The following is a 14,271-nucleotide window of genomic DNA, read 5'->3' on the forward strand; positions in this document are numbered from 1 at the left end:
ATATATATATATATATATATATATATATAATTACACTGTTTTTAATGGAATATTTCATGAAAATTCAGATTTGAAGTAATTCACAACAGTCACCTCCAAGGTGGCCACGATCAACCTGTCCAAGTGAACCTTGTACGGCGCGTCGTGCGGTATTGGCCATCCAGCCGGTGTGGGAGAGACGAACTCACGGGTGACGTAAAAAGGGGTGCTGCCGTCTTTCTCCGTAAACTTGTCCAGAATTTGATACTGAATGTACTTTCTTCCATCTAGATGGCTGCTTCTGTGAAAACAAAGTTATTCAATACTTATACTCGCTCTTCTTACGCATGCGGGTGAATTTTATTTCATCCAACGAAATTTACTTCCTTGTGCAGCTTAATCCGTGTCACCTTTGCGTTAGTTATAACAACTGCCAAATCTCTGAGACGAAAGGCATGATCATGCCAATGTGCAGGAGCATTGGTGGATTTCAATACAAGCAAATGAAGTCATTGCTTTACAATAGATAGATTTTTACTGTATTTCAGTTGCACGATGACTTGATAAGGTGGTCGTCCACTGTAAAAGAGAGTGACGCCAGTGCGCAATAGAGGTGAATGAATGAAGAGCGGCAGTGGTTAGTGCATGGTGATGAAACTGTCTCGTCGACCACTGGTACAAGGCGTGAGTACATCTAGATTTGTTTTTTACAATTGTTACTCTCATTATTAAAACATCAGAACAGAAGGAATAAGGGAAGCTGCAAGAAGCCATCAGGCCTTCACGTGGCAGTCCCTGTATGAAATGTACCTACCTATTTCCACCTATCATCCTCATCATTAATTATAAGTTTTCGTTATTGTTATAATTTTTATTATTGTTACTATTGCATTACTCTGCCAAAATTTTGGTTATCTTTCAAAACTTCTTAGTGTCGCAATATTACTACTATGTTGCAACACTTTATTTTAAATCACCCAGTTAATCTGCAGCTCTTTAAAGCATTACATCGTTATTATTCTTTCCCTTACCTTTTCACCAACGCCATCTTGAGCCCCTCCATGAGTGAAGGTCCAGGGTTCATAAGGCTGCCCAGAGCTTGAAATAATGGAGACTCAGAGTCACTGTAGAATTTACGGAAGTGTTCACCGTAACTAGGAATGGTTATCCTGAAAAGAAACCAGTCTGTGAATAATGCATTAAAAATTCTTCCCTAGACTTGAATGTTTACAATACATTAATTAGTACTCTAATTACATAAGAAAAACAGTAAACTTATGATAAATATTGTTGCTATGCTATCCGCATCCTATTTCATGTTAAATAAGATATACTTCCTTTCCTCCATTGGATCGAAAGGAACTGGAACACCTTTTTCCATCTTTATTGGTAAACCTTGTTTACTTGTATATGGCACATAAAACAGTCTCTTCTCCCTGTCTCCCCCGCTCACTATTTTCGTTTTTTTTTTCTCATTATAAATAGTAACAATAAATAATAAAATGATTGTAACTCAGATTTTTTACCTTTAGTATCCATTATACTTTTAAAAGAAAAATTTCTTCTCGGCCTTGAACGTAGAAAACAATTATCGGCACACATTACATGTCAACATTGTTGATGATTTCCTTGAGTGTCTCTGGGCGCGGTGGATACTTGGGCAGGGTGAGAGAGGCAGTCAAGTTGCCGCGGTAGGCCAGCCCGAGGATGAGAGCGAACACCAGCCAGGCAGCCACCAGAACCCTGCTGGAGGAGGTGTAGGACACACGGCGAGGAAGGTTCTGGCCGAGCAGCATCCCCACCATGTCCTGGAACACTGCCCCCACACCCACGTTTGGGTTTCCATCATGTCCTGCACGAATGAGCTGTGGAATACGGTGTTTAGTAGATTTGTGGTGTTTATCAATAGCATTGTACAGTTGTGAGTTAATAATGAACAAATTTTTTTACCTGCCACAAAAGGAATGGAAAGAAGACGACATGTCCAATCACTGCTATCCACACTCCAGTAGACAAAGGATAGTAAACGCTCTTCCATCGAGGCTCCAGGTTGGGTTTAGCCAAGGCAAATGACATATATGAATTTGCATATGAGTAAGTGAAGTGAAATTTTTCGACGCGCTCGGGTATGATACTATGAATAATTGGAGCAATCATTGAAGTCTTCTCCTCCACCAGTCTTATTACCTTGAAAAGGAAATTACTCTTCAGTGCTACGTAATAGATCTAGAGTAACGAAACAAAATGCTTAAGTGACTAGAGTTGTCTACGAAACTGGCGCTTTGTTTTTCCCATTATGGGAAGAGGTTAGTCACAGTTGATTCAAGAGATTAATCAAATGATTAGCCGTTCATAGAACAACTATCTGTTTAGGGGACTTAACATCCAAATGGTGGGATCACATGATGTAACTCAACAACTCACCTCAGCCCACGATGACGTCGGAAGGACGCGGATAGTAAAATTAAGAGCCGAGGCAATAGCATCCACCATGAGGTAGTCAGAGCCACGGTACAAGATTGTCTTGGAACCATCAGCGGCCAGCACCTCTTCCTCGTCCCAGTAAGGCATGTAAGGTCCGGATGTCACGTTCACCTTGCCACCGTAGAAACTTTAAAAACGTCCATTGCAATAGTATTTAGCGGAAACGCTATGTGCAAGATTTCTGAGAATTTTCAATATTCAAAGTTTGACAATAGGTTATTTAAAGTAAGTATTAATGAGAAGTAAAAGAGTGAAGGTTTAGCGTTTAACTGTTATTTGGATCAACAAACTTTTGGAATTTGTCCTGGAAAAAGGAGACAGAAGAGAGGTGTTTGAAGCCGTGAGCTGGTGTCCATAAGGCGATCTTCACCATCTGGGAGCCACCTTTGCTGTACGGCAAGTACGTGTACATACCACACCTGCACATATCCATAAGACTGTAATCGACACATACATTACACCACAACTGTTGTGAAATAATTACTAGATAGGAATGTATATATTACAGTCGCAGCTGTTTTAACACCATGAAATTAAATGGCATCATTTTAAATAAATCAGTTACTCCACGCTCGGTGCAACTTCCAGCAATACTTCACAATATTAGATCATGTTTGTCCAGCGTGTTGTGGCAGTGATGAACAACGAATATACGAGATGGAGGCTTTCCTGTACATACATATATCAATACAAATGGCAATACATCACTACCGGGGCTGCTCAGCGTCGCCCTCCATGTTGAGAAACACTGTGTTCATCATGGAGAAAGTCCAGTGGGCGGGCAGAAGGTCCTGGAGCTGCGTATTTGTCAGGCGGCTCACCACCAGCAGCTTGGTGGTCCACACCAGCAGCCTTCCCTTCAGAGACCACTCCGCGAATGCGATGAGAAAGTCAGGATCGAGACTCACCACCACCACCATCGAGCACCACGACAGCTGACGCGCCTGCTGAAAGAGGACACTCTGGCTGTCTCTGGCAACAGTACAACTTCGCTAACAATAATACGATGAAAACATTATTGTCCTTCCACCCATGAGTGATGCAGCGAGCTGCCACTCTATGAGTGCCACCTCATCCTCATCAGGATCTATTCTCCTCGTCCAATAGTGTAAGTCTCTTACCGCCAAGTCTTATTCACGATGTCGTCCCATGGTTTACGCCCCACAAGGAGGAGGAGGCATGAGACAGTTTCCGAAACTATGATTGCTCCCAGCGAGGCCTCATTGCTACGAGGCCTCATAAGCATTGACATAAGTTGATGTTGTTAACTAGTTTCTACTGATGTTGTCTTGACACTTGCATTCAACTTCTTCTACACCGCTGTTACATTCGTAGTATTAGATCTAATTACCTATCTGTTGAACATCACCTTTCTTCTTTAATTTCTCACTGAAACACAAGCGTCTGAGGGTACTGACATTAATCCCTTATCCCTTCTCTCCTACTGTCTCTGTCATCACTTTCAATCCGAAACTGGATGTTGCATCTCATACTTACACTCTTTAATCTTTCAAATTTTCTACCACTCCTATCCGACTATATACCTGTGTTGCATACCTTGCTCTTAACTCCTCTAACTATATTTTTTTTTCTATTTTCCTTCCAATATGAACCCCATCCTGACTCTTCCTTTTTGCCAGGGTCTGCATTCTTGGAGACATCAATTCTTATCACCAGTGTGGCTTTCTTCTCCCTTCACTGACCAACCTGGTGAAGTGGCCTTTATCTTTGCTGTCCTCCACAACACAGAGCAATAAGTGCAGCGAGCTACCACTCCCTCTGATCGTCTTGGAGATAGGCCCATCATTCTTGACCTATTCCTCACCTCCAAGCTAAGTCAAACTTTTGGTGTTGTCTTAGATATATCAAAGCCATTTAAATAAGTCTGGCATAAAGCTTTAATTTCCAAGGGTTTTTACCCTTTTCTCTGTAACTAGAACTCGTTTCTTTTCTGGCCATTCTAATACTGCTGTGGTAGATATTCTTGTTGTTTTTCTCCCAAGTGGCGTTCCTAAGTGTTCTGCCCTCTCTCTCTCTCTCTCTCTCTCTCTCTCTCTCTCTCTCTCTCTCTCTCTCTCTCTCTCTCTCTCTCTCTCTCTAAGTCAAACTTATTGTATTATCCACTCTTACTCTGATGATACTACCCTGCAACATCTTAAACATCCATCCCTTCAGGAATTAGACAGTTCACGCGGGTAAGTCACAGAACGCTTGACTATTTTTTTTTTTTTTTAATTGCTGATTGGGCAGAGCAAACATATGTGTTGTTTAATGCCTTGAAACCGAATTCCTCCATGTATCAGCTCGACACAACCCTCTAAGTAACTAGCCCCTCTTTTTCAATGAAGCGTCTTCTGTCTTTTTTTTTTTTTTACTAATTTGAATTGAAAAATTCACATTTCATCTCTCGCTGAAACAGATTTCATAAAGTTAGCATTTTGAGCCGCTTCCGTCAATTTTGCTTATCTTACAGCTGCTAACTGTATCCGCCCATGTATAATGCACACTTAATATATAAAATTGTTTCCACTACTACTGCTCTCTCGAACATGGTGGAAACAAAAGTATATTGTCTTACCAATTTTTCTTCTTTTAATGCCTTCAGCCTCGTTCTATTCGCCGGAAGATCGTATCTCTTGCTATCTTCTGTCTTTTCTTTCACGCTAACTGCCCTGCTGATCTTTCTAACTACCTGCCTCTCTCTGCTCCCGAACCCCCGCTGTACAAGGCTTTCAACTTTTCTCCCCTATTCTGTCCTTCTCCCCAAACCAGGAGCTAAACAGTATTATCAATCTGTTGTTCCTTTCACTAATAATCTCTGGAACTCCTTCCTGTCTTTTTCTCTATTTATCCTTACCCTTCACTTGAACTGTTTCGAGACACTTTAACATTTCTGATAAGTCTTTTCTGACTAGACTGTATAATGGGTTAAACCTTCAGTGTATTTTATTTTATTTTATTTTATTCTATTTATTTTATTTTTTTTTTTTTTTTTTGCCCTAAGCCGCGCCCCTTAAAATTATTTTGTACTTTTACCTGTATGAGAGGTATGTAAATACCCATGTCGTCTATTCGTCTGTCATATAATAAATAGGCAGAAAGGTTTTTAATACTGTACATCACATGGGCAAGCTATTCTGAGTTACCTACTTGACGTGCTAAGGGGATCAACTTCGACAGGCGATCAGTAATGGTGGTGTTTCTCTTCTCTAAAGTCACCTCAAATGTTGCCATCACTTGCCACTTGTCCAACGCTGATTTTTCGAATAGATCCTGCAAACCATACAAATATTAAGCAGAGTATTGTATGTATAACTAATTCGGACCAGATTCAGACCGTTGTCTCTGGCGATCCGGTGCTTTGTTTTGGTTGATTCGGACCATATAAACAACATCAACAAATTTCTTTAACATAGGTTACCTGTAATTCGTTAGTTGCCTGTTTGACATCAATGCCAGCCTGAGTGTTAAAGTGAACTGTTGGGTTGGTGAGTCGAGTGTAAATAGGCCACTTAGGGAGTTTGTGGATTATGTTGATCACACTTGGCTGCTGAGTGAAAATTCAAGAAATGGTTCCGTGTTCAGGGACAGTATTCGGACAAATAACGATGTACAAGGGTGACGTCATAAGTGGAAAAGAAAAGCCAGAAAAGATTGAGGGCGTGATGGCACGTTGGAGGGAGGAATACACGAAATACTTTTTTTTTTTTTTCAGTAAAAGTAATTTCCACACACCTTGTTCCTGCCGACTAGTCCTTCACACAAAGGCTTCAAGTTTTAAATAGCATACAATACACACTGTTTACCTTCACGACGTCTGGAGGAGTGGTAGTACTGTCCGTTATGGCGATTGTGGTACACGAAGCGTTTAGTGGACTCCGCATTAATTCTGCTGCACCACCAGTATGCAGGACCAGCTCCTGGCCATCTGTTGCTTTACAGTATTTACGTATTTATTTGTAGTAGTGCTACCTAATTATACATTTATTTATGTTTATAAATATATATATATATATATATATATATATATATATATATATATATATATATATATATATATATATATATATATATATATATATATATATATATATATATATATATATATATATATATATATATATATATATATATATATTTATAGTAGTAGTAGTAGTAGTGATAGTAGTAGTAGTAGTAGAAGTAGTAGTAGTAGTAGCAGCAGCAGCAGTAGTAGTAGTAGTATGAGAAGTAGTAGTAGTTTTAAGTACTATATACTCGTATTAAAAAAAAGGTCGACAGTTTCCCATATACGTTATTGAGTTAATTTGTAAATTAAAAATTCTCTCTCTCTCTCTCTCTCTCTCTCTCTCTCTCTCTCTCTCTCTCTCTCTCTCTCTCTCTCTCTCTCTCTCTCTCTCTCTCAAACCTCACCTCGCATTTTTGGACGGGCAGTTGCGACGCCAAGACAAGTTACCAGCACCAGCTTCACGAGCATATTGGTGCTCGGCTGCAGCGGCCACCACCATTGAAGCTAAAACAGTCAACTTGTGGTGGTGCAGCCCTGATTATATAGTGATTCACAGTGGCTGCCATGCGTGCAGAAAACGTGTGATTGATCAGCATTTTTTTATTTTTTTTATTTTTTGCATATTGATTGGCTTGTATGCAACATTCCCGATTTGTAATAATTAATGATCTTTTGGACCAGGGTCTCTCGCACACACACACACGCACACACACACACACACACACACACACACACACACACACACACACACACACACACACACACACACACACACACACATCAACCCTCTATTAAAAACACATATCGTCCATGGTTAGAGGTCAGGATCTGTTGACCATTCGTATCCCGAAAAGACATGTCTTGTTGGTAGATGTTTGGAATAATTCTAAGCTTGCAATTGATATTTTACAATTAAAGATTCTTGTTTTGGATTAATTTGTGTAATTCATACTACAGACTAAATATTTCATGGTACTTCAACATCAGGAGTGTTGATGCTGCAGAGTTGAACTAGTGTGGCGTATACTATACGAGACGTAAAGGCCGTTAGTAATCTTTATTTTTAGGTTATCCCACATGTATTTTCCGTCTTAGGCACATTAAGAATGCATTATTATATTTAGAAGTACGATTTTTTTTCTAAGTTGTGTAAGAATATTGTTGAGATATATATATATATATATATATATATATATATATATATATATATATATATATATATATATATATATATATATATATATATATATATATATATATATTACCATAAATCAATGGCTGGTGGCAGCTACTTTATAAATTTTAACAATAAAAAAAGTTGAAATCCAATCAAACAAGTGATAATAAATCAAAACTAAACAACAGTATCAAAACAACTGCAATACTAATTAAACCAATGAACACAACCTCACACCCCCGTGACATATACATTGTAAAGCCTTTGCAGCAAAATTGTTATTCTAAATTGAAAGCTGTGTATAACAAGGCTTATTTTGTTGGACAATGCACAGCTGCAGAGAGTATTTTAAAATAATTATATTTTAATATAATTTTAAATAAATTAATCAAGTAATCACCATTCCCTAGAAGAACATTCTTCTGGTTATATATATATATAACCAGGAACGGAAAAATGTGTATATTTTTTTCCCGTGAGGTAGTCTTCAGTTTTATTGTTTTATGGCCAAACATTTTATTTACAGTTAAATTTCACATAGCAGCTCACTGAAAAAGATGAGTGTGTTAAAAAAAAGACCCAGCAGGAGGAGGATGAAGGCGCCCTGCGTGTGGTTAATAGTGAGGGTTGGTAGACCATCCTCATTTACGGCCATCAGTTCTGCCTGGCCTTCGTGACCTGCAGCGTAACGTTGCCGTTGTCTCCTCTGACTCCTGAGCTTCGTCTCCCTCATCAAGTCTGCTGTCCACTTATCATAGAGGCCAGCCTGAGGACAAGACACTCAATCGTGCACTATGTCAGAATTCAAGTATTTAATGAAGAACCTTTGCGTATATATATATATATATATATATATATATATATATATATATATATATATATATATATATATATATATATATATATATATATATATATATATATATATATATATATATATATATATATATATATATATATATATATATATATATATATATATATATATATATATTATTTATATATTTTATTTATCTATATATCATGAAATGGAATATTTAACATAGGAAAGAAGATTCAGATTTGAAATGATCCACAAGATTTACCTCCAAGGTGGCCACGATCAACCTGTCCAAGTGAGCCTTGTACGGCGCATCGTGCGGGATTGGCCATCCGGAAGGGGTGGGAGAGACGGATCCACGAGCGACGTAGAGAGGGGTGCTGCCGTCTTTCTCCGTAAACTTGTCCAGAATTTGATACTGAATATACTTTCTTGCATCTAGGTGGCCGCTTCTGCGAAAACAAAGTTATCAAAATTTATAATCTCTGAACTTATGCATGTGGGTGAATTTTATTCCATCCTAAAAAATCTACTTCCTTGTGCAACTTATTCCCTGTGCAACTTATTCCCTAACACCCTTGGGTAAGTTATAACAACTGCCAAATGTGTGAGACAAAAGGCACGATCATGCCAACATGCAGCAGCACTGGTGGATTTGACGGTAGGCAGATTATTTTTTTTTTTTTCTATACAATAGCTAGAATTCCACTCTCTATTTAAGTGGCACGATGACTTGATAAGATGGCCATGCAGTATAAAAGAGTGTGACGTCAGTGCGTAACAGGAGAATTGAGAGCGGCAGTGGTTAGTGCATGATGATGATGCTGCCTCATCGACCCCCGGTAGGAGGCGTGGGGGCATCTAGCAGAACTAATTCTCGTATGAATTTAATTCTTATGAACGAAGAACCCTGCAACTGTTGTGGTCTAAGGACTGAAGTAGGATAGGGAACGGTCTCATTATAAAGGGGCAGTGATAAACTAATGTATGCTGTCGATGTTTGCTCTAGATGTCTGTGGCCAGCTGTGCAAAGCATAGGGTGTAGTAAGGTTATTCACGAGACTACCACTTTCCACTACAGACCGTCAGATCTAAGAGTGTGAATGATGTAAATACGAGTATGAGTGTATGATACGTGTATGATATGGGACTAACGGCCTGGTATACAGATGTGTGTATTTATTTATTACAATTGTTATTCCCATTATTATTAGTGTTACTGTTACTAGTGTTATTATGTTATTATTGTTATTACGTTATTCTCCCACAATTTTGGTTACTTTTGAAACCTTTGTAGCGTCGCGATATGACTACTATGTTGCTGCACTTTATTTTAAATCAGTCATTTAATCTGCAACTCTTTAAAGCATTACATCGCTATTTTTCTTTCCGTTACCTTTTCACCAATGCCATCTTGAGCCCCTCCATGAGTGAAGGTCCAGGGTTCAAAAGATTGCCCAGAGCTTGAAATAATGGTGACTCAGAGTCATTGTAGTATTTACGGAAGTGTTTACCGTAACTAGGAATGGTTATTCTGAAAAGAAAACAACCTGTAAATAATGCATTAAAAATTAATCCCTAGACCTGAATGTTTATGGTACATTAAGTAATGCTCGGATTGCGTAAGAAAAACAGTAAACATACGATAAATATTGTTGCTATGCTTTCTTGTTAAATAAGGTTTACTTCCTTTTCTCACTTGAACCCAATGACATTGGAATTCCTTTTTCTAGGTTTATCAGTGAGCCTTGGTTAAGTGTCTCTGGCACAGTAAAGTGCTGACGAGGTGTAATTATTACTGCATTTTGTCAGACATTGCCCGTGCTTATGTTTACGCTGTCCGCTATATACTGATGTCCATACACATGTAAATGTAAATCTCCTTCCCCCCTCTCTATCTCTTTCTCTTTCTTATCATAAATAGTAACAATGAATAATAAGATGATTGTAACCCAAGTATCTTTCTTTAATATGCATTGTACTTTTAAAGCAGGATGAATTTCTTCTCCGCCCTGAATGTACTAAACAATTACCGGCACACATTACATGTCAACGCTGTCGACGATTTCCTTGAGTGTCTCTGGGCGCGGAGGATACTTGGGAAGAGTGAGAAAGGCAGTTAAATTGCCGCGGTAGGCCACCCCGAGAATAAGGGCGAACACCAGCCAGGCAGCCACCAGAACCCTGCTGGAGGAGGTATAGGACAGCCTGCGAGGAAGGTTCTGGCCGAGCAGCATCCCCACCATGTCCTGGAACACTGCCCCCACTCCCACGTTTGGGTGTCTATCATGTCCTGCACGAATGAGCTGTGGAATACATTTTTTGGTAGACTTATGATGTTTATCAACAACATTGTACAGATGTGAGTTGGTAATACATATATATATATATATATATATATATTTTTCTTTTACCTGCCACAAAAGGAATGGCAAGAAGACAACATGCCCAACCATTGCTGACCACACTGCAGTAGACAGAGGATAGTAAATGCTTTTCCATCGAGGCTCCAGGTTGGGTTTAGCCAAGCCAAATGACCCATATGAATTTTCAAATAAGTAAGTGAAGTCAAATTTTTCGACTCGCTCAGGTAGGATACTATGAATAACTGGAGATATCAGTGAAGTCTTCTGCTCCACCAGACTTGTTACCTTGGAAGAGAAATTATTCATTAGTAGATATATAATAAAATTAGAGTAACGAAAGAAAATTTCCAGGTCTTTAGAAAACTTATATGTTTTTGCTTATGTGACTGGAGTTGTCTATGAAACTGGCATTTTGTTTTTCCATTATGGGAAGAGGTTAGTCATAGTTGATTGAAGAGATCAATCAAACGATTAGCCGTTCATAGAACCAACTATCTGTTTAGGGGACTTAACATGCAAATGGTGTGATCACATAATGTAACTCAACAACTCACCTCAGTCCACGATGACGTCGGAAGGACGCGGACAGTAAAATTAAGAGCCGAGGCAATAGCATCCACCATGCGGTAGTCAGAGCCACGGTACACGATTGTCTTGGAACCATCAGCGGCCAGCACCTCTTCCTCGTCCCAGTAAGGCATGTAGGGTTCGGATGTCACGTTCACTTTGGCACCGTAGAAACTTTAAAAACGTCCATTGCAATAGTATTTAGCGAAAACGCTATGTGTGGAGATTTCTGAGAATTCTCAATATTCAAAGTTTGCCAGTAGATTACTAAAAGTAAATATTAATTAAGAAAATTAATGTTTATCGTTTAACAGTTATATGGAACAACAAACTTTTGGAATTTGTCCTGGAAAAAGGAGACAGAAGAGAGGAGCTTGAAGCCGTGAGCTGGTGTCCAGAAGGCGATCTTCACCATCTGGGAGCCACCTTTGCTGTACGGCAAGTACGTGTACATACCGCACCTGCACATACCCATAAGACCTTAATCGACATACAAATTACACCGCAACTGCAGTTGTTTTAGCACCATATGATTAATGACATCTTTAAGTCTGTGACTCCGTGCAACTTCCAGTCATACTTCACATTATCAGATCTCTAGAGGAGGCAGTAGACACTAACCAAAACGATAGTTACTCCCAGTGAGGTCTAAAGCACTGGATTAGGGGGTGCTGTGAACTCATCAATAACCTAGCTCTGGCCTCGCTGAACGTTTCCCTTTGTGTTTCACAACACAAGGGGGCAGTCACATTCTGGCTCTAAAGACAACTCTCTTCCTCCACACAAAACTACATGCACTTAATTACAAACACACAATCCACTCAAAATTCAAAATTAAATATCTTCTCTATTGGCCTTGTCTGATCACAACCTCATATCTGTATTTTGTCCTATCGCTCTAATCTCTCCTCAGCATCCCCAAAGCGGAGGTGCCTCTGGCGTTTTGCTTCGGCTAATTTGGGGACCTGAGAAAATATTATTCTGATTTTCTTTGGAATGACTACAGCTTCTGTGTCAGAGACCGGTCTCTGTGTGCTGTGCATATAACAGAAGTGACTGTGTCTGGTATGGAGGCGTACATTCTTCACTCTTTTCCTCGCCCTAAACCTTCCAAATCTTGGTTTAACACAGCCTTTTCTCGTGGTATACATAACAGAGAGGTGACCCATAAAAAGTACTTGTGCCTTCCATCACATGCCAAGTCTGTTCCCTAACTAACCAAAACTTCTTCATTAAAAGAAAATTTCAAAATCTTTCAAGATCTAACTTCCCTCGAGATTTCTGGCACCTAGCCAAAAACATCTCCAATAACTTTGCTTCTTCATCTTCTTCTTTATTTCAATCTGATGCTACTACTGGCATCTGACTTATATCTAAAGCTGAACTCTTCGCTCAACCTTTGCTAAAAACTCTACTTTGGATGATTCAAGGCCTGTTCTTCCCTCTCCTCCACCCTCTTACTGCTTTATGTTACCCATTAAGATCCTTCACAGTGATGTTTCCCATGCCCTCGCTGGCCCTAATAGTCGGAAAGCTTATAAATTTGATGGGATCCCTCCTATTGTTCTCCTAAACTGTACCTCTGCGCTTAAAGTTTGCCTACTCAAACTCTTTCAATTCTGTCTATCAACATCTACTTTTCCTTGCTGGAAGTCTAACTACATACATCCTTTTCCTAAAAAAAAAGTGACTTTATAATCCCTCAAACTAACGTCCTGTTCTTTTGATTTCCTGCCTCTCTAACAGGAAGATTCTTAAACATCTATCGCCTCACAACCTTCTACTTGATTGCCGGTATAGTTTTCCTCGAGATCGCCCTACTGGTGATCTGGCTTTCCTTACTGAATTTTGGTCATCCTCTTTTAGGGAGTTTGGTGAAATTTTACTGTTGCCTTAAACATATCTAAATCTTTTGAAAGAGTCTGGCACAAAGCTTTGATCTCTAAACTACCCTCCTCTGGCTTCTATCCTTCTCTCTGTAACTTCATATCAAGTTTCATTTCTCACCTGTCTATTGCTCCTGTGGTAGACGCTTACTGTTCTTCTCCTGAATATGTTAACAGTACTGTTCGTCAGGGTTCTGTTCTATCATTCACTCTCTTTCTGTTATTCATCAATAATCTTCTAAACTAAAATTTCTTGTCCTATCCACGCCCATGGAAGCCACAGAATGCCTGACTTCTCATCTCTTTAAAGTTTCTGATTAGGGCAGAGCAAATTCAAATTCCTTCATCTATCATCACGACACAATCTCCTCTTCTTCAATGACACCCAACTGTCCCCGTCTTCTATACTGAAGATACTCTGTCTGTCCTTTACTTATAATCCAAACTGGAAACTTCACATCTCATCTCAGGCTAAAACAGCTATAATGACGTTAGGCGTTCCGAATCGTCTCTGCCAGTTTTTTCAAACCCCTTTCAGGTGCTAACTCTGTACAGGGGCCTTATCCATCCATGTATGGAGTATGCTTCGCATGTATGAAGAGTTCCACTCATTCCAGTTTTTTAGACTGGGTGGAATCAAAAGCTTTTCGTCTTACCAATTCCTATCCTCTAAGTGACTCTCTTCACCCTCTTTCTCATAGAAACAATGTTGCATTTCTTGCTATCTTTTACCGCTATTTTCACGCTAACTGCTCCTTTGATCTTGCTAACTGTTTGCCTCCCCTCCTACAACGGACTTGTTCCACAAAACTTTCTTCTGACTCTCATCCATATTCTGTCAACCTCTCTAATCCAGGAGTTAACTTGTACTCTCAATCATTCATCCATTTCTATGCTAAACTCTGGAACTTCCTGCCTGCTTCTGTATTTCCTCCTTCCTATGGCTTGAACTCTTTGAAGAGTGAGGATTCAAGACACGTGTC

The 14,271-nt window shown here is 39.3% G+C and overlaps 2 protein-coding genes across 2 annotated transcripts in view; both read right to left on the bottom strand.

The window, feature by feature from the left end:
* The window catches only part of LOC135114477 (ionotropic receptor 21a-like), a 6,791-nt gene extending 403 nt beyond the window's left edge, over positions 1 to 6,388 (bottom strand). Inside the window, exons 1-9 of the mRNA XM_064030379.1 lie at positions 6,270 to 6,388; positions 5,614 to 5,736; positions 3,175 to 3,410; positions 2,754 to 2,882; positions 2,404 to 2,590; positions 1,930 to 2,166; positions 1,585 to 1,844; positions 1,011 to 1,148; positions 94 to 280 (exon numbers count right to left, since the gene is read on the bottom strand). Coding sequence (XP_063886449.1) covers positions 94 to 280; positions 1,011 to 1,148; positions 1,585 to 1,844; positions 1,930 to 2,166; positions 2,404 to 2,590; positions 2,754 to 2,882; positions 3,175 to 3,410; positions 5,614 to 5,736; positions 6,270 to 6,347 — 1,575 coding nt within the window. The 5' untranslated portion in view covers positions 6,348 to 6,388. The remainder of the gene's footprint in view (positions 1 to 93; positions 281 to 1,010; positions 1,149 to 1,584; positions 1,845 to 1,929; positions 2,167 to 2,403; positions 2,591 to 2,753; positions 2,883 to 3,174; positions 3,411 to 5,613; positions 5,737 to 6,269) is intronic.
* Positions 6,389 to 10,380: 3,992 nt separating this feature from the next.
* LOC135114478 (glutamate receptor ionotropic, delta-1-like) lies at positions 10,381 to 12,171 on the bottom strand. Its single transcript, XM_064030380.1, has 3 exons — positions 11,390 to 12,171; positions 10,884 to 11,120; positions 10,381 to 10,775 (listed from the first exon to the last, which is right to left on the bottom strand). Exons 1-3 carry the CDS (start codon positions 11,534 to 11,536, stop codon positions 10,512 to 10,514), a joined length of 648 nt encoding a protein of 215 aa, XP_063886450.1. The 5' UTR covers positions 11,537 to 12,171; the 3' UTR covers positions 10,381 to 10,511.
* Between the last annotated feature and the right edge of the window lie 2,100 nt (positions 12,172 to 14,271).

Source organism: Scylla paramamosain, chromosome 27 (genome assembly GCF_035594125.1).
Source record: "Scylla paramamosain isolate STU-SP2022 chromosome 27, ASM3559412v1, whole genome shotgun sequence".
Lineage (NCBI taxonomy): Eukaryota > Metazoa > Arthropoda > Malacostraca > Decapoda > Portunidae > Scylla > Scylla paramamosain.